We start from the raw sequence: 21,510 nt of genomic DNA, 5'->3' as shown, positions 1-21,510 counted from the left end.
ATTGTCTTCTCAATGTGTCTATCTGTTCCCGCGGTAATGAAGCAGCGGCATACAGCAAACTGACCTACAAGCACTTTGCCTGCGCTTACGAGCTTATGTTTGGTAAATGATGCAGTGTCATATAAAGAGATAGACAGGTGTGAGTGAAGGGAAGCGTACTGGCTGTGTGCCTCCGTGTAGCAGCTGTGGGAGGAGAAGGATACACAAACCAGGCAGCGCGTTCGACAATACTCCTCAGCTAAGGTTAGCCCTGAAGACTGTCTTTCCTCTAACCTCCAACGCCGCCATCATATCGTGCCTCATATTACCACCTCTGCCGAGAAACTGGGGAGGAATCCAATCATAATTACATAGTTGTGATGGAAATATGAAAAGGAGAGATGACATTATAGATCTGCTTTCTGTCAGCACCTAGCACTTGCGTTTCTCTCTATTTGCTGCCATGGATTCCCGTAATGACTGGTGTGCAAAAATAGATTAACCGAGACGTGGCGTATAATATAGCTTTTTAAAATTTGTATTTGATCATTTCCACGGATCTCTTCAATGGAATTTCAACATAAGATCCTTGCTTTTTCCTCCCAAATTCCTTTATATTAAAAGCAATATTTTTTTCAGGTTTACATGGAGCCTATATTGCAGATCTTTACAATGTAAATTAGCTGAAACTCTCTCACTTGTTTTTGCCTGTTAAAAGAATAAGTCTGTGACAGTTATAAATAAACTGCGACACGTTGTACATCTCTAAAACCATGTAAAAGGGAAAAACCATATTAAGGATAAAGTCATTTGGTTTTATCTTGGTTCTGCGCACCCTCCTGGGAGGAGTACAATTAAAAGAAGCTTAATGACATCTATTGGATTACCATTTCAGTTTTCAGAGAAATCATTACCACGATTTATGAGGACACTATTGTCCAATCCAACGCTATCGGTATCTGGTAAAGGAGCTATCTCCGATCAATGCTTCTGAAGATTTAGTGCCATGAGGAAAAATTGTGAGTCAATTTTTTTCCTTCCCCCCGAACCACTTTTCTCTCACTGTATTTTACCTTTTGGGACAATTAAATGGTCTAGTAGTTGAGGAGACGAAGTGGTAAATAGAATGTGGGGTTATGAGCTAAACCGTTCAAACACGTAGCTAATTAAATGTCTTTTGAGCTGCATGTTCTAACTTGGCAGCGACTGCGAGGCTGTGAATTACAGACAGTCAAGTAGGAGCACCATTCGTACACCGTCAGTGTATAATTAAACGGTACATCACACCCTGTGATCCAAAATAATAGTGCCAATAAACTGCTATCTATCAATCTATAATATAAAGACCAGGAACTCTTATTTGGTCAACAGTGTCATTTTTTCTCCCGGCAGACAAAATGCATCAAATCTTATTCAGACCTTCTGTGACATGAACCAGCAATAACAGACGAAGGCAGAAAAACAAGGCATGATTTGATTATTTAAATGTCAATGGATGATGTGTCTGAGCTACAATGATATTTTTCCTGTTAGCCAGTCTTGTAGCTATTTCAGCAGGACAGAAATGCACATGACACAGCAACTCTGAGCACTAATGTCAAAGACCTTTTGCGTTTCTATTTTACCTGCATGTGGGTGTTTGTGACTGACTCTGGAGGTTACAAAAGGAAATGTTTACATCGGACCATCCTGCTGTTTTAGATAAATGTGAATCATTGAAACACACAATTCAGATTGTTCGTGCATTTTGCAACCAACAACAAAGTGGGTTCTTCATCTTGGAAGTTTTCAAAGAATAATACGGTAAATTCAGTGTCAAAATTGTCATTCTCTTCACACAGTATCATCAGTACAATTATTTCCTTGAAAAAATTGTTTAAAAAAAACTCTAAAAATAAACTGTGGCTGAACTGCAGGCTGTGTTTAGGCAAAGCTGAGAGAATAGAATTTATAAAAATCCAGTTTCCAGACAACCAAAAAACATTTTCCAGACACCTGTGGGCACCTGGAAAAATGATATTGATTTATTTATTTTATTTATTTATTTTTAGATATTTATTTATTTATTTTATATTTTACTTTATTGCACTCCACAAAAGACATTTTCCCTTTGCTCCAAGTCACTGTTTGCTGTTTTAACAAAGATGCCGGATTTTATATTGTGGTGAGAAATGAAACCAATTTAACTGCAAATCTTGCAGAAGAAAAAAAACACACAAACAAAAAAAACACCCAGCTTGGATTTCAGAGAGGTAAATGCATGACAATATTTTGCTTTAGTTATTTAAAGGAAATCTATTTGGACCTTTCTTAAACCTTTAACAACAAACCGGACGTGTAGAGTAAATGTTAATAAGTTGTAATCTGTGTGATATGCTGTTTATGTCATTTCTGGGGAAAACAAAAGTATTGTCCTACAAATTACATCATGATGAAGACTATTATGTGTCATTTCCAGTTCAATTTAAATGTCTATATTGATATTTTCTTGTCTGTTCAGCTACATTTGTGACTTTCTGATCAGTTTTATTTCTTTTCTGCTATTTTTTGTTTACTGTTGCTGCTATAAATTTAAAACATGTGTTCTATAAACCAGAGAACACATTCCTGGATCATCCTAAATTGTAGGCGCTGTACTTTCCTGTCAGTGCGTAGTGAGGCTTTGTGTTGGTGAGGCGACATTTCTGTCAGCGTTTTTCTTGTTTGGTTTTCGGGCGACATGCTGTGAACTTCACTGCTCTAAAGTCGGAGGAGAGGAGCCATTGTATTAACTGTTCTGGCTGGTCTCGCTCACCAGCTGAATCCACGTTGAACGCTGGTGTGTGATGCACTGCAGTCACATTTCTGTGCTACTTTATCAAATCATGTGTGTATGTACGGATAGTACTCATAGACTTACCAAGTCCTTTTGTGGATATGTAGGCCAATTTGACTTTGATGTAATTCCCTCAAGCAGTAAAAAATAGCTTAATTTTTTTTTTCTCTCCAAGCAAATCCACATGTGGCTGTACTCTGAATAAGGAACAGGCTGGTGGATGCACCTTTCCCAAAGCCACACTGTCCCTGGAGCTGGCTGCTGGTTCCATTTGGCTCTCCACCTCATGTCAATGAACCATTTCTTTCATTTCACAATGAAGCTCTTAGCAGCAGAGCAGCTCAATGTCCTAATATGTTATCTCCTCCCAAGCTAATTAAATTTCGTGCCATAAGTTCGCTTGTGGCAATTTTGCACCTTTTACACAAGGACACGGGTTTCCTCTTGAGAGTTTTTTTTTCTTTTTTGTCGTGCAGTAGATCCCTTTTGTACTATGCATCAGATTTGCCACAGCTTTGTAGTTCAGAGCACACTGCTTTGACCACTGCTGAAAAACACATCTATGGAAAATTCAGTCTGACCTGTTGCCAAGAGTGCCACATGTGCACTGTGAATGTCTGGTCACGACAAAAGTCAGTTTCTACACCCTCTGCCATTGCCTTTGTTTGCCCACTGATGCACAAAAATAGAGCCCTGGATATTTGGGACAGGAATAGTGGGTTAAAGAGGTCAACTCAGGATGGAAAATATTCAAATGATCTAAATGAAAATGTCAAAAAATATTACTTTTAAGTGAAGGAGGGGCACTGTTGTTGCTCGAAAATGGCAATGTTAAATGCAGTCTAGTCTCAAGCTCGTATCTTATGCTGGTTTGTTACAGCTTTTGCTTAACCTTTATCTGGAAGAGTAAAATACCCTTTTTAGTCTAGTTTTTGTCCTTTGTTGACTTCTGCCTTTATTTGAATGTTTAGTTTTCATGGTGGGTTTGTGCTGCTCTTAGAAAAGCGGTTGCACAGTGTGAAGGTGACTGTTGTGGTATGTTATATTAAGAACAATTTAAACGGTGAATGGAGAGTAATTCAGTAAAAAAATACTCTTGTTATTGTTGCCTTGTCTTGACTGAACGATTAAAAATTAGCAACAATAATTATCTGAAAACAATTTATTTCAATCATTGAAGTAATTACAGCATTGCATTAAAAAACAAAAAAAAACAAAACAATGCCTGCAGAGTCAAACAGATCTTCCTGTCAGGTGTCACGTTTGTTTGACACGAGCAAATGCTTTGACATGTTAGGTGATTAATTGCCTGTCACCTTTGACTGGCAGCCTCTGTATGCTGGAATAATTAGGCACAGAGAACAACAGCAGCTCTGAAAATATGAAAGCTATTGTGCTTGTTAGTTGTTCGGAGTCGCCTTTTACAGCACAGCCTCTGGTTGTCCGTCTTGTGGGTGCACATTAAAGAATTTCTGCTGGACAATGAGAGCAGGAACACGAGGTACAGTGGATGCAGCTAGACTCCTGTGGCCAGCCCCCCCAACCCAATTTCTGTTTCTATATCTGTCCATTGTTCCTTTGTACTATAGCGAGGTCCTTTCAGCAATTTAAACCTCACTCTCAAGCGTTGATCCTGGGGAAAAAAAAGCCATTCTCTATCTTCACTGGTGTGTGAGCAGCCCTTTGGGAGGCTAAAAAGACTATGGATTGTTGACTTGTCTTAATCCTCTCATAGCACAAGCAACTGCCTCCCTTATAACAGGATAGACAGAACAGAACCAGCAGGCACGGGAAAAGGTTTCATCACAGGTTGAAGCTGGAACAATCCTGTGCAACTAAAATGACAGGAGAATGAACTTTTGATGTGATCATTTAAATTAAACATGAGGGGCCAGGATTCCCTCACCGAGATGAAAATACAGGATTGTGTGAGAATTCCATCCATTTTATACATTATTTCAGTTCTGCTACAGTGCAGAGCCAAAACATTTATTGTGTGGGGTAGGAATTCGAAGCAATTTTGCCAGCCGGTCTATAAGTGCTGCAGTTCTGTCGTGAAACTAACTCATAACATAAAATACTGCATACTGCACACTCTGCCACATTACGCTTCGCTTCTTGCCACGTTTCTCTCTCGTTTTTTTTTTTTTGCCCCCCCTCTTTTTTCAGTGATAAATCCTCCCTTCAGTCTTTATCAGAAGGCTCGAGCTAAGCTATTCTCTTTGCAGTCAGCAGAAAGCAGAGTGGACAGAGGTGCTAAATCAAGCCAGAGTGCAGACTGCCTTCTTATTTTGTGTTGTCTTAATAAGTCTGGGCATATTGGCATATATACAGCACAGTCGATACAAACTTTTACAGTTCATTGCCCGGAGACTAATCTTCACCACTGGCCAATACCGCTTATATCTACAGTTAGGAATAGAGATATAATATACACCTTTACTTTGATGCACTAAAGTCTATCAATAACAACTACAAAAAATGGAATGTTTTATTGACCATTATAACTGGAATTAAATAAAATTGACTCGCAGAATAATGAATAACCCAAAGGAAAACATGGATAATAAACAGATGCACATGAAAAAAAGGAGAATTTAAAGTCCTCATGCAGTCACCCTTACTCTTTAGGCTGGGCTAGGCAAATATTCTAATTAGCCCCTTTCCACAGTATTGTTTTAACAATATCCAGTGACCTATAAGCCTTAAGCTCCTTCTAATGAAGACAATCCCAAAGCAGCAATTCCGCATAGGACAGCTGACAGTGTCCAACCTGCCTTCATAAGCTGCAAAGGATTAATCCTCTCCCTCTCACCCCACTTTCTCTCCCTGTTTGCTAATTTGATGTAATTAAATTAAGTGGAGACTAAAAGTGGGGCATTGCTGCTTGCCCCCATGATTGGTCATCCTTATTAGAGGGTAGAAGATACAGGCTCCAAAATTATAGGAGCAACGAAACCTAATAAACACAGGAGGAGAGAGGAAAACATGGCAGCACTTAAGTCAGACCTCAAGGCGAGTACAGCACAAAATGACCGCACCAAAGAGGAAGGAGGAAGAGGGAGGGGAACAGAAGTATATAAATATTTTTTTAAAAAGCACTGATTGGATGAGTTTTATTTATTTTACATTATTTTCCGGAAGGTGAAACTGAGGAAACCAATTGAATATTTCATCAAGCTCTACAGTAGATGTAAAGGCTGTTCAAATTATTTCCAATACAACAGTAAAACGCTATATGTGAGCTAACAAGATAATAATCAGTGATCTAAATTAGCAAATGTACAGCAAATTCTGTGACCTGATAAAGGAAATTCCAGCTACATGTGACTGCAAATGTGTTCATCCTACACTGTGTGTTATAGGCTTTTTATAGTCTCTGGGTGCGTAATAATTTCAATTTCAATTTTCATGCTGCTAATCAAAATTGAAACCCAATAGTAGCTGTAGGGTAAAAGGCTCTATCTGTAGAGCACTAACATCTCATCTGGCAATACTTGTATCACAATTTGGTAAACTGTAGTCGAGTATGTAACAAGTCTGATTAAAAAGAATGTTTGATTCGATATTATAGCTCATAAAAATGATAGATTCCAGGATTTGAAATGAGAATGGATTGTAATTAAGCGAGAAAACAACAAAAAAGAGGAAATCAATACAGAAGGACTATAACTTTGCAAGACATCCACATGATTTGATTTCTTTACTCCTTAAAGTGTTACATTAGCTTTAAGAAAACTCTTGAATGTTGTTTACAGATTTCAATAACTCTTTTGACACATGATGTATATGTTAAGTCAGAGTCTGGACCCATCCTTTAAGTAGCCCTCAAGTATCTATAGTCTGATAGAAATTGCGAATCAAGAAATCTAGCCCTGTAACATACTGCTGCAGCACTCCACCATATTTTATCCTCACACTGCTCTGAAGAGATAAGCCTTCACCTCATCATGACGGGGCCCCGGGGTAGCCATACCAACCACCCTCGCTCTTCATGGCAGGGGACCATCAATTCATGGTTGAGGTAAAGTTCTACCCCCTGGGCTGGTAACATTATGCCATGAATGCTCAGTCGACCAGTGCCACTCACACCCTTCTGCCCCCTCCTCATCCCTGCTCACTTCCCCTAAGTCCTAAGTGATACATGAGCCCCTGCCTTGTGGAGCAGAATGGCCCATCCAGGCAGAGCTGACAAGACCCAGTGTCTTAATGGGGCAATACACCAAACGGGCCCTTTGTTACCCTGACCAGCTGCATATCTGCCTCCCCCGCCAACAGCCTTGGCTCTCATAGAAGTGTCTCACAGTATCGACAGCTTCTAATTTACTCTCTCATCATCACTTGCCTCATTTGCTCCTCAGACACAATGCTCCCTTTCTCTCTGTTCAGGTCAGCCATTTTGTTTGCCAGCAATTTGTTGATTAGATTTTTCTGCATCCAGTGTTTAATTTGTGCACCAGCCAACAGACGTATCAAAGTTAGACTTAAAGAAAATCAAGCATCAGTCAATCCTCAGCGTTTTCACTCCCAGTAAAAAGCCTGTTTGACTGATTATGTGCCATCCTGACATCAGTACATTATTTAGTTTCAGTGTGTTTGTGTGCTAGCATGTACCAAACATCACAGCCTCCAAATGGTCTCTAGAAGCTGTTGTCTTCTCTATTAGGGAGCCAACAGATGTGGAGTATGACTGCAGTTCTAATTACTGAAAAAGACAAGTGTGGGGGATAATTACACAGTGGAAGTGAGGCAGAAAACAGAGTCCAGGGCCAAAGCTCTGATCTGAGACTAGAGACAACTCTCGCTGCCCATCACCATATGCAGCCCAAACTGCATCAGCACAAATACTGCTCTCACAAAGAAAAAAAAAAAACAGTTTTAAGAACAAACAGAGCTACAGTGCCTTACTGAAAACAATCCAACGTAAGCACTATTCATGAAAGCAAATGATATAGCAGTCTGTATTATACTTACATGATTACAAAATGCTTGTAGGCTGATGTTTTTTTTTACAGAATGATTTAATACAGGCTGCACAGTGACTCGCTTTGCAGCTGAAATGTCCCCGGTCTGCGTCCCGGCCTGTGCCTGGGATCTCTCTGCATGGATTTTCCATGCTCTCTCCGTGCATGCGTGGGTTTTCTCCAGATACTCCTCCCTTAATCCAAAAATATGCTGAGGTTAATCGGTAATTCTAAATTGTCCATAGATGTGAATGTGAGTGTGATTGTTTGTCTCCATGTATAGCCCTGTGATAGACTGGTGACCTGATCAGGGTGTGCCCTGCCTTTGCCCTAAAGTCAGCTGGGATAGGCTCCAGCTCCCCCTAATGAGGATTAAGCGGTGTATAGATGATGAATGGATGGATGATTTAATACACCTGCATATAAGGGAAAATGTCAGGTAAAACTTTTGCAATGACCTTTTATTTATGAACTCACTGTTTAGCTTGAAGCGATGTGCACGTGCAGCAGATGTCTCAAAAATAGACCGTAAATAACACTTTCAAGCTAGTGGTTCTTGTTTAACACATTTAGGTTGGTACACACAATGCACTGACAAAAACAGGCAAATAAAATGTGTCCTATACCTCTTAAGTTTTACTTTAAAACATGCATATTTCAAAGGATGATTCTCATGCTGTCCCTGTATGACACGGCTTCAATTTTACTGTTTATTCTTTTTGCAAGCCGTACCCACGAGACAACAAGACGGCAGGCCTTGGCCTTAATTGCAGGATTAAACATCTGCTTTGCCTATTGCTGAGTAGCCTCACTTTGTAAGTAAGCTCACTAAGTGGTGAGATATTATTTAATTAGCTGCGTATCTTATGGAAATGATACTGTACAATAAAAATTCATCTGGAGAAGATCAAGAGGAAGAACGATCCCCCGAAATAAACACAGCACATGTGTTGTCGAGGTGAGAGGGAGTTTTTGTCGTGCGGCACAGCTCCAGCCTTTGCAATTTATATACAGCTCTGCCTCCCCCTTATCAACAGGCAATGTAGGAAGACCATAAGAGAGCTGTGCTGTCCTCTATCTCACACCAATACCACGTATCTACAAACAAATAAATATATAAACACAGGAAAAAAAAGGAATGTGCGTGGGTATGCATTGTATTTCTACACTGTGTTGCAAAATATATGCTAATATTAGCTTGCACTTAGGTGTTAGGCAGGCGTGTTTTTATCAGCCCCTGCCAGCAGGCCCGAGGCTCTAAGAGATGGAAGGAGCAATGAGGAAGGTGAAATCCCACACAATCCTATTAGAGTGGATTAGGGGGCAGCTTTTTTTTCTGTTGCCACTCTGCTGCAGGTGAGCAATTGTAAATTGCAAAGAAAGAATAGTTATGACATGGCTGGTTCTTACGGGGGCCTCCTATTGTGACACAGGGCAGCCATTCGCTTTTTAAACCCTTTATTTTTTTGGGACTATCATTAAGCCAACATACATGATGATAAAGTCGTTAGGTAATGATTTGTAAGCAAAGAATAATTATAGTGCTGTCAATCAAACCACCCACATAGGAAGATGAGGGTGGAGGTTTTTTTCCCCCCCTCCCAAAACAGTTGTGCGAAATTTAAGTAGAGACATGTTATCGATTGGATGATCAATGGCAATCATACATTTTCGTCTTTTGCAAGCTGGCTTTCACAGAAACCCATCCTCTGTGGCCTCCCTTGTGGTTGAGGTTATCAGGTTGTCCTCGTTTTTTTTTTTCCCAGTGACCTTTCCCAGAACCAATTAGTCCATTATTATGGAAGTTTTCACTTTACAGTTGAAACTACTGCACGCCATTACATTTTCATACCTTCCAAGTGCATAGCTATCTTTATGACCCATTTTAAATTGGAACTAGTGATATGTTCGACTATATCAATGAAACCTTCCCCATCTGCATATCGCTTAGACGACCCGCATTCACACTCGGCTGTGACAGTGATTCAAAGTGATCAAAGAGATGAAAGATGATTTGGTGGAGTCTTGCTCTTTGTGTGTGCAGCAAACTTGTGTGCATTTCTTAGCGAGTGTGCATGAGTGTGTGTGTGTGTGTGTGTGTGTGTGTGTGTGTGTGTGTGTGTGTGTGTGTGTGTGTGTGCATCTACACAGGCTTGAATGGCTGAGATAGCTCCTGCCTCATTATGATGACAGAGAATGAGGCTTCTCTGGGGTGATTGAACTCAATTCATATTAGATTTTTAAAAAATGAAAAAAGTGGGGTTTTGCATTCTTGATATTCACTTTATGTATTTATATTATTTTGTCACTTCTGTGGCAAACGGAGATTCTTTTACAGAATCAATCAGAATGGACTGTGGAGAATTATTTAAACCATTTCTTGTCTTCAACTCCGTGACACCTGCAGTACAGCTGCGTCATTCTTCCACAGTCCTTCAAACAAGCAAAATCTGTCCATGAGAATCATTCATTTTTCAATTAATCTAAGGATGCCCCTGTTTTTTTCTGAATCTGGTATAGCATGTTAATGTTACAGTGACATACCATTATGGATTGTAGCATTAACAGATATGTAAAATCAACACTGTACACTGCAAAATCTAAGATGTTACTGTATATTGATACCTTTGTTTTCCATTTCTATGAAAAAAAAAGATTGGTTACCTGCACCATGCTTGTAGATGTCACGTTTAAAACACTCGCAAGTAACCAGACAACTACTCATTTGAAGTCTTTTTTTTTTTTAAGTAAAAGCCAGAGGAGTAAACAGACAGGATGAACAAGTAAAAACGAGGTATGTGATGAAAGAAGATGCTGTTGATGATGAATCACTAAGTGCCTCATAGCTAAAGAGCTCCCTGACTCAAACTCATCCAGGACCTATGCATGTGAGGGGAGCAGACATCCCCTTGAGTCAAAGGAGGGGGGCTCTTTTTCTCTCTCTCTCTTCCCATCTTCCAAGTCTCTAATCCGAAACCGGACACATTACTCAGCCGACCTCTCCCTGCCCACCGCACGCACAGTCAGGTCTCATTTCCCTTCATGCCAACCATAGCCTGGTCACCACCGAAACCACACAGACCACTGCAGGCACAAAAGGCTGCCCACTCTGTCTGCTTGGATGGACTCTGTAGACCAGCGAGGGAGCTGGGGGTGGGCTAGACAGAGTGGTCAAGAAGAGATGAAGTGCAGGGACGAGGAAGGAAGGAAGTTGGAGAGGAGGAGAGCAGGCAGTTATGAGATGCAAGTAGGCTAAAGACCTGAAGCAGGAACAAATTAAAAAAAAAAAAAGGGGTGTTTGTGTTCTCATACATGAGAAGAAGAGGAGAATGAGATGACTGCAATCTTCACTCTCTCATTCGTGGGTCAATAACTGCCTATGCTCCCTCTAGAGCAGAGGAACATGTACTCAGATCCGTATCAGGGCAGCTATCATCTCTGCTGCCTCACAGAAGCAAAGATACTGTCATCCCCACACTATCGCGGAATGACATCAGCTCAGAGACATGGGAGTAATTATATTATACAAGCCCAAAACACACCGGCAGCAAGGCAACACCAGAGACCATCAACTTTCTCCCTCCTCTGTCTTTTTTCTTTCCCTCCTTATTTTCTTTCTTCACTCTTCATCTCTGTTGTTCTTCACTCCCTGTCTTCTTCAGTTTCTTCCCTCTATCTTCCCCCACTCATCTTTTCTCTGCAGCAGTGCCAGCACCAACGAGCACCGTCTCTAATCCGTTCAACCATTAGCTCTGAAGCTGGAGAGCATTCAAATTGATCATAATCACTTAAATTGCTTCATAAGACTTTGATCAAAACCGGCAAGTTTAAAAACACAAAAGGCATTTGTGCCGAAGTTGAAGGAGCAGGTGTGAAGTGGAGGTCTTCCCTCTGAAGCGCATTGCATAATGATCACGGATCTGGAGTTTGACTACCAGACTCCTGCTAAACGTATGTGTGGTGATTCTGAGAGGACGAATGCAGCATAGGCAGCAAGTGAGAACGTGGCGGCTACATTTTGCTCAGACAACGGGACTTGTCATATCACTGACTTCTGCATTTGCCAGTACGAGCTTCAAACTGAATATACAGAAATATCTTTTGAATCAATTTTCTCATTAACCACTGATTCATAGTTTAGGCTATAAAAAATCCTATTGATCAGATCATTTCATCTATCCACTCACAATAAATAAGAACAGCAGGTACAGAAGAAAATATGATAACCTAGTTATCCAGTGTATTGACTACAGTATCTATCTCTGAGAAAGAAGAGTATCACCTCTGGGAGTCTATCCATGATGAATGGTATGTCTGCTACTCAGAGTTGATATTGTCTGAACCTCATTACGGCTAGCCCTAAACAAACAATGCATCACACTCCAACTCAATTTCATACATCCTGACCATGGTAATTTTCTTTTTCTATCCACATAAATCAATGACAGACATTCAAGTTCAATACAAGGGAAACAAAGGATGTTTTCTCTTACAGTATGCTGATATATACACATCCTGAAATCACTTACAAGAATTTTGCACTCACATCCTGACAATGTTTGGGAGAAAATGAATGGATAGTCCACCACGGGAGCTAAATTTAGCCACATACAAAGTGAAAAAACGCATTTTCATGGAGTGGAAACAGAAGCAATTTGCATATAGAACCAACCGTCAGCACTGTATTAGCTTAGTTTGGTCTAATCATTTGAGACAATGTTAAATGCACTGTGACAATAACGGTGAAAGGCAGGTACAGTTACGTAAGTTTTGCAAATAGGATTAGATTTTAATATTGATGATGACACCAAAAGCTATGAGAGAGGGAAACACGGAGGTGGAGGCCGAGAGAAAGAGAGCGACTGATGATAACATGAGGTCAGATTCTGCTATTTTAATAGTTTGAAATTGAAAGCTGAAGTGCTAAATCAAAGCTGAAGGGCAATGGGTCTTGAATTTACTGAAAAACTTGAGCCTGACATGTTTAATTTCAGCAGAGAATGGACACCCCTTGCGAAGAACAAGCCCCATGGAAATTAAACCAATTGCAACACAGCTAAGAGAACAATGCTGGGGCTTCACAACCGCAGGCTTTGTCCTGAAGCCAGGTACCATGTTGAACAGCATGTCTCCTAGTTTGCATTTCTGCCCCCTCTGTGCTGATCAACCAAAAATTTAATCATGTTACAGAGAAAGCTTCTTCTTCAGGCCCCCGCAAGCTCTCACTCGTAATCATAGCACAAAAGGTGTAGCCGCAACAGCTATGATATTAAGTCATAGAATCTGCCTGAAAGCACCACATGCCCCCGAGGTCCTCAGGGAGCGCAGGAGGCAAACACAGTATTGTCCGCCCCAGACAGGTCACAGCAGAGTGGCCTAATTGCCTCTCTTGTTGTCTCAGCAGGCTGGCAAACCTCCCATCTCCCTCATCATCACTGAGAAGCACCGGCTCCCTCGTTCGAACAGGTTTAACTCTGCTCACTGATCCAGACTCCAGCGTTGTTTCCGAGTTTCTCCAATAAAAAACATCCTCAAAACGCCAGTGCTACTCTGTAATGCAGTTGTCACTCGCCACTCAATGCATTGTACTGCTAAACTTAGATATTAGAGAGTCCAGAGCATTGCAGTGGAGCTTTGTTGTACATTTTTAAACACTGTCTACTCCGTGAAACCCAGGGTACCTCAGCATTACGTCAGTGTTACACCGATAGTGATTACGTCACTCAAAAATGCCTGGGCAGTATATAAAAGCAGAAAAGGGAATATTTTTGGTCTTGTAAGCGACGTGCTCGCTAAATATGAAGCATTAACGTCACTCAGAAGTTTGAGTGAAATCCACACAGTCAATCCAAGCACAGACAAGTACAGCAAAAAAAAAAAAAAAAAAAGTGAAAAAAGAAAAAAAATATCTGCAGTATTTCTAAAACCATTATCACACATTCTGTATTGAGGCAAGCACACTGCAGTCTGCCACAAATACTTTGCGTGAGAGTTATATAATTCCTCATAGATTCTTCCTCATTCCTTTTCCCCCGTCATTCTTAATGCTTGTGTCATGAACCCTCTTGCCACACAGGGTAAAGGGGCCTCATCTACACCCCACACTGGGCAGGGGCCAGGAGCGGCTCGATACCCTGCAGAGCTGGAGGCAACGCATCTTTGTCTATTCCAAACACCCAGGGGCAACATGGAGCGCCACAACGTTCTAATCCTGTCTAATCTGGACACAGTGGAGCATCTGGAGATAGGGATATGGCTAATCTCAGACATGGAGGGCACTTTGCTGAGACAGAAAAAAAAAAAGGGGGATGTATCTAAGCTGGGCTCGCCCTGTCTTACAGAGCTGCGTGTGGATCTTGGGGGATTCTTAAGTACAAAAAAATAGACGATACTCGGTAATATTTCAGGCTTGAATCAAAAGTTATGTACATCGAAGAGTAAAGAAAGATTACCAAAAGTTAAGATCAAACAGTCAGTGTATACAGCAAAAGTAGTGGTGGTAGAAAAGAAATACTTACTGTGCCCTGCTCTTAGAGATGCAGGTGATCTGTGGATAGCAATAGGCACAATATGGTGACGCTTGTTTCCATGGGAGAGGTGAATGTGGTGGAGGCTCTCCACAGCACCTGGTTCTGACCCTGCCACAAAGCCCAGGGCAATGATCCACAAGGCCAGATGGGTGATTGAAGCTGAATTCCGGTTTAGGGGCTCTGCAACGGGCCTCAGGGGAGCAAACTGTGTCCTCCAGCCTCTAAACATCTTCCCTGAGTGGCCAGATGAGGCTTCAGATCAAGGTGGAACTTCAGTGAGCCTTACAGCCCCATACTTCTCACCTTGCCAAATCTCACTACGGCCAGAGACACTCACACAGATCCACAGAGAAAGAAGAAGATGGGAAAAAAAAGGCAAAAGGGACACCACACAAAATGTCGGTTGTGGGAGAGAGAGAGAGAGAGAGAGGAAAAAAAGAGATGCCTCTTGCTGTTTTCCACTGAGTTAAGAAATCCGTAGCAGCAGCCAGGTAGATGAAGGAGTATCATAAATCATCATAGGAAAACAATCAAAAACATTCACTCAAGAAATTAGGGCAACCTCAAGCAGCAATGGAGAAATCCCAGCTTGCTCCAATTCCCCTTAGTTCCCTTGTTCTCTCTGTTTCTCTCTTTATCCTTCTGTTAAACCCTCACAAAATTAGAAACATCTTCCCAGCAAAAAACTGTTAATATTCCAAAAAAATGAAAAATTTCAATTGCCAGAAAAAGAAGAAAGCCTACTTATGGAGAGACTTAGAGCACCTGTGCAAAGTGGATTTCTTCAGAAAATCAACCCAGACATTATGAGTTTCCCTCCTTTTCCTCCTCCTGTGGTCTCAAAGGATGTCCAGAGGAATGGGACCATAGTTAAATCCGAGTCTCATTTGCATGTGTCGGACAGCTGCAGCAGCGCGCGGTAGACTGCGAGATTGCACCTGTAAGTTGTGCCAAGTAGCGCACCCGTTCCCCATCTAGAGATATCTGCTCTCAGTGAGACCAAGCGATAGCAACGACAGTACCTGAGAGAGCAGCCCTGGGCAGGAACACACACTCACACACAGGCAGCATCGACAGCGCCGTTCCAGAAGATGTGCGCAAGAGGAAGAAGGGAGAGAGGAGGAGGAGGAGGAGGAGGACAGAGGGAGGGGGAGCCTCAACAGCCAGCCAGGAAGCAGGAGGGAGAGCTGCTATGCAAATGGGCAGCATTCACATAGCGAATCACTGGAGCCTGAGTGCATTGCAGAGGAAGAGCCTATTTAGGCAGAATAGCAGGAATTGAAGCTATGTCCCCCAGCCCTGATTCCTTTCACAGTCTCTCTCTACTCTCCCTGTTCAGTCTTTTTCAATCCACTCTCCAGTGTGGACATTCTTCAGCAGTGAAAAGAGAAAAAAAAAAGCCAATGAGTCTGAAGGAGAGGCTAGATTCATTCCCGTTTCTACTTTTATCATCTCATCTCTCAGCATTCCTCTTCTTGCTCCTCTCCCCCTCCTTTTGTGTCTTCCTCCTTTTCCTTCACTCTCTTTAATTTTTGGGAAGTTGACTGCTAAAAGCCTTGTGGATGTGAAAAACTGAAGCCCAGCAGTCCAACTTAGTCCTTGCCTCTCCATCGCCCAGGAAAACTGTTTCCTTTAGGTTCTCAACCTGCTGGACTCTGCAGTCTATCGTTAGCAAGATTTTACAAGAGTGATGATGCTGCAGCTCATATACTGTAGGCAACCTCTCTCACTCACTCCCTCCCTCTCTCCCTCTCTCACAAACATACGAACACATACGTGTAAATGCACACACACATATATATATGTAAACAAAGCACGCACTCTGCCAGAGCTGGCAGTTGAGAACTGTCCACAGAGAGGGTGCTGAATCTGGGCAAGTCTGCCTTGCCTGCTAATAAAAGACCATTTCTCACAAGAGAGGGAAGGCTGATCGCAGACTCAGTGTGCAGCAGGGTTACAGGAATGTAGAGAACATGTGGACATAAAAGCCCTGCTGATAAACACAATCCGGTTCAGCTGGGAAGTGTGCTCAGTGTTCAGAGTTCAGGACTGGAGAGCACAAGGCTCAGCTGCAGTGTGCCTGCTTCTGTTTGCACACTGGCCATTCAACATCCTCCCCTTCGAAACGCTGTGTTCTAAGCTGAGGGAATAAAAAAAAAATTGTAAGCACTGCTGAGCTGATCTTTACGGTTTACAGGGAATACAGAGCCATTTCATGCCCAAAGAAAGCCAACTTAGCTGGTGTGACACAGAGGATAATATGTCCTTCTCCATTTTCTTTCTCAGTTGACTGTTCACAGAAGCTTCAAGGAAAGCACGAGCAAAACAAACGAACATTAATGATGAACATTTCAAATGATTTATTTTGAGTACAAATACAAATAGAGAATTGAAGGCTCAGTTCTGAAGACATGGTTGCTGTAATCTGAATGTGAATGCAGGAAGAAAGATGAGAGCTGAAACTTTATTGTTACAAAATGAACATAACCAGTAACATGACTATAATCTGCCATCTGGCAGAAGGACAGATGAGGATACCTATTATTTCTCTCTTGTATACGGTACTGTGTTCCTATACTGCAGGAAAAAGCAAGTACAAACCAGATGCTGCAGACATTAGACAACTGTGTTGTTCTCACCTTGTAGAATCTCAATAATTTGGTGCAGCCACCTGGTGCTAAAAAGTCAGCAGCATGGAACCACGGCACTCTTCTCATTTGCAATGGTGAAAAGGAATGTTCCTGTTGAATGTGTTTATACTTTTATAATTATCAGCAGTGCAATCTGCATAATTACACCTAATAAGGCAATCTATCAGGGCTGCTTGCCAAGGACAACAACCTGACTTACTATGTCCTCAACTGTAAAGTATTACAGACAAAAGGAGACTTTAATTGATAAAGCTTAATATCAGGGGACACAAAAGTGCAATGTGTGCAAGCGATCACATTATCTTGAAGTTTGCCCTGTTTTTTTAGTGGTTAGTATTACAACACCTAAAGTTAATGACATCAGCAGAGAGGTGATACTTTTATCAGGTTTACCATTACTTACTTGTTCATTTGTGCCCCCAAGTGGTGGAAATATAAAGTGCAGAGAAGGTGTTCAGGTTGATCAAAAAGCCAGCTGTTTATGCTTTATATATCCAAGAAAACTGAAGAAGGTTAGTGTTCAGCAAGATTAAATAACATAACTATTGTTAAAAGCCTCACCACTGTAGAATAGCATTCCAAATATTCAAACTCTAAGAGAAGACAAGGAGCTGTAATTTGATATGCTGTTCAATGCTTATAAGATAACCTGGAATAGGGATTCAGGATGATCCCCTTCACTCTAATTGTTGTCCCTGACAAATTGAATAACTAGATACAAAAGTATAAGAAGAGGGGGAAAAACAGAGGCCGTGTATATAGCTTCAGGGAAAACATTCACAACTAAATTCCTTCTGCCTGTACAAAAGCAAACACCTGGGACCACGATATAACCTAATTTCAGCACAGTTACAGATCTCAGCTGCTTTAACCAGATGATTGTGGAGCGTTGGCCACAAAATGAGAAAATCCTTTTCTACAAGTAAACTTTCCCCATTAAAGAGCGTTTGTTGGTTTCTTATTGTGTTTTCACTCCAGTTCCTGTTAGTGAGATGTCTTCTTGACAGAGAGCCAAAAACGGCTTGTCTTTGTTTCCATTTAAGACCCAAAGGATTGTGTCTCTGATGCATGTGATGCTTTGAGCACATTTCTCCCTTTTGGATCTACATGTTTTTTTTGTTTATTTTAAAGGCATGGAGAGTTATCTGAAAAGCAAACACGGAAAAAAAAATCTTGAGAAATCTTTCAAAAACTGAATGATTAGTGAGTGGAAGAGAAATTTGTCTCAGATGTAAAAATCCCTTGGAGAGCAAAATATAAAAAAGAAAAAAATTTAAAAACTATAAAAGGACAAGACTAGTCTCTGTTACTCACTCAAGACTGAAACCACAGTGGACTGAGCTGATGAGATGATTTTTGGAGGACTGGAGGAAAACTGGAGAGAGCAGCAGATGGGTGGTCTAAGAGCACCTGACCCGACTGGAGCAAGGTCTTTAAATCAGTTAAAGAGCCATCAGGCGACACTTTATCACACATGGAGAGACTCTTTAGAGAGGGGCAGACACTTAGGGCCACTTTGACAGTGATGCTTCTCCTCTTCAAGAGCCACTATCGTGTTTACTGTTGCTAATATGGGAAACTAACCTACATCAAATTCTGTACTATTTCAATTAACACAGTCAATGTAATATTTAAAGGTGTAGGACCACAACATCTCCGCGGCTGTTTTCTAAGCAGGTGCAATTTAGTACATTACATGCTTTTGTTGACTCTGAACAAATCAAGCATGTAGACCAAGTCAAGCGCGGACCAGGTATACCTGTTGTGTGCTGGAGTGACACATCTGTGTCAGGCTCAGCAACATATGCGTCCCTATGAATGAGAGCATTTGGAGGCCTGTATCTCTGGGGAATACTAATCGTGCTATGGAGAGTGCATTGTAGTAAGCATAGTGTATTAATAGCTGGGAAAGATTCCTGGCAGGTTTATCTGATCAGCTGAGCAATTTAAAAGTTAGAAGTCAATCTTGTCAAGGATATACAGCAGCAGTGGCCAAAAGAGTAACCAATTATGGTTGGTCGCAATCAGATTTGTAGTTTGATGCACACAAGTGAACAACCAATGTAGCAGACAGCTGTTAAAGCTACATCAACCGAGCTTTTCAAAGACACAGGTATTCAACACTAATATTCCCTGTCAAACACTGACATGCAATATTAAGCCTGAGTTCTTTACACAACTGAGGGTTTTCTGTGAATATCAAACGTGTCATTACTCATCCAAACAGGCATCGCAAGCACTGCAGAGAGAGACAGAGGCGAACACAATGCACCGATGATAATGTGTGCAAGTGTACGGAAATAGAAAAACAGTGCCGCCTTAGTCATCCCGAGATGTGACATGATAAGAACAGACAGATACAGGGAGTAAACACTCAATACAAACACACAAGCTGTACAGTGTTTCAACACAGAGGGAGGCCAGAGTGTCAATACTGTTTGTGTTAGCGGAGGATATTACATCAGGGTGCCTGTCTTTTAGATTGCTCTACTATATCAGTTAGTGTGAGTGGTGTAAACTATGACCTCCACGGGTCAACAAAAAGTCATCACCTTGATGGTTTCCAATTCGTCTGCACCCCAGCACCTCTTGCTGTGCTGCAAAGCCCTGTCAGGTTTAAATGATGACTGTAGCCACGACTACTCATCATTAAGTGATTAGCTCTTTCTATGAATAGCTATCTGTCATGCTTGTTCTGTTGTTGCAGTCTATGATTATTATATTAAACAAATAGAGCATATATAAGGTAAGAAAAATCTGCAAATGTCACGGTTTATGTAAAATGCAGCAGCCCTTATGCACAACGTAGCGATGTGCGCTGCACACACTGTTCATTATGCAAGCTGTGAAGGCAACATAAATAACAGCACTCAAGCTGATAAAACAGCCCACTAATAGGAAATAATGCACATTTAGTGTTGTAAAATCAAATCTGCAAATGGCAGCGCATGGTGGTGTAATGGAATGACTTCATTCTCACTTAGAGCAAAACAAAGAAACAAAACTCCACATCGGTTCTCATTCATCCTCACACTAATTCTGTCTCAATTGACTTGGACATTATAATGAATTTAATGGAGCTGCTAAATGAAGTTAAAAATAGCTCATTTAAAAACCCTTGTTGATGGCGTTAATAGTGGAAGCTGTTTGGCTTGATTTTTGTGTTTACATACTGCAGCGTTTTTATGTGGAATATGTCGGTTTAAGGCAGCGGCACTATCTTGAGGTGAACAAGTAAATATGTACCTCTAGCATATTCAACCTAATGCGGAAATTGCTCTGCACCACAATTTATCATCCTAAATGCACAGTGGCATGGTTATAGTCAAATAATGATACAGTTTTCTCTTCATTTGTTAAGAATACACACAAATATACACAGGCCAGACACCACCGTGCACACATGCACCCACTGCACAGTGTCCTTTCCATTACCACAACTGGAACAGGCCCAAACTACATATATGGGAGATAAACAGATGGAATTTTGTTTTTCATTGCACACTGAGCTGTTTGTATAGCCAATAGCCTCCTTTTTCTCCTTTCACTCATTGGATTCTGTTGGCAAAGGCATGCTCTGGAATCTGCCTGATGTGACCAACTGGCATTTTTTCCCCCTCCTAATGCATAAACGATGCCACAACAGTGTTATTCATTTCCATAAATCCATTTAAATACACATTAAGATCAAGCGCAGAGGAAATAACATTCAAAAATCCTTGTACGTAAGTGCAAATAAAGGTTGTGTGTGTGTGCATATACACATTTATGCGTGTGCCAGTGAGTGGGTGTGTGTATGTGTGGTGATGATGTGTCTGAGAATGCATAAACCAAATCCTAACTGTCAGTGAGAGAGATAGGGGTCACAGGTCGGCAGCTTTCCGGAGGCTTTCTTTCTATCTCCTCTGACAGTTCCCAAGATGCAGTGGGCCACCGGGGCACTGTGTCTGTCTCTGTCTGTCTGTCTCTCCTGAAATCCGTCCCAAGTAGATCAGTTCCCTTCTCAGAGTGCTTCGTTCTGAACAGGTCAAGGGCGGACTGTGTCTCCCTTCAAGAGTCCGCAGCTTCTTTGTTAATGAACTACTCAGTTTCACTCCAGCTAACTGGGACAAGAAAGTGGAAAAAAAAAAATGTATTTACCTGAATATGAAAGTATTTACAAACAGACCGTTTCTGCTCTTCTCATATGAAATGTACCCTCTGTTGAATGAAATTTATTTCTTTAGGAGCAAAATGTCAATATGAAGCTTGAAGAAAAAGATCTACTCACTTCGTTGAGTACTGCAGCGCATAGATTTTTGTTGCGGTTTTGTCAGCACCGTCAGAAATATAGCTCTTTCAATACAAAAGCATTCTGCAGCCACTACTGCTAGTCAAGTAAAAATCTCTGCCTTGCAAAAGCATCTCCTTCACACACAAAGTTTGATAAATGAGCACCACTTCTGCTCCAGTGCTTTTCCAGTATTCTATCTTCAAAACGCACTTTTAACTCGATTGCACCTCGACAACATAACATATAAGGTCATGCGAAGGATTCCGAGTGTCTACTGTATGTGTGTTTTTCAGTTCTA

At 41.3% G+C, this 21,510-nt stretch overlaps 1 protein-coding gene across 28 annotated transcripts in view; it reads right to left on the bottom strand.

Annotated features, from left to right (window-relative positions):
• LOC110961804 (neurexin-1a) overlaps window positions 1–21,510 on the bottom strand; it is a 254,010-nt gene that overhangs the window by 89,048 nt on the left and 143,452 nt on the right. For 2 of the 28 annotated variants that reach the window (XM_022209556.2, XM_022209558.2), the window contains exon 1: window positions 14,277–15,390. The exons of 24 other annotated variants lie outside the window; for them this stretch is intronic. In XM_022209556.2, coding sequence (XP_022065248.1) covers window positions 14,277–14,517 — 241 coding nt within the window. In that variant the 5' untranslated portion in view covers window positions 14,518–15,390. Of the gene's footprint in view, window positions 1–14,276; window positions 15,391–21,510 lie in introns of those variants that run through there. 2 more of the 28 variants (XM_022209555.2, XM_022209557.2) reach the window with 1 other exon arrangement.

This window comes from Acanthochromis polyacanthus, chromosome 15 (assembly GCF_021347895.1).
Source record: "Acanthochromis polyacanthus isolate Apoly-LR-REF ecotype Palm Island chromosome 15, KAUST_Apoly_ChrSc, whole genome shotgun sequence".
Classification (NCBI taxonomy): Eukaryota; Metazoa; Chordata; class Actinopteri; family Pomacentridae; genus Acanthochromis; species Acanthochromis polyacanthus.
Note: the sequence above shows the minus strand (reverse complement) of the source record. Positions and strands in the feature narration are given on the sequence as shown.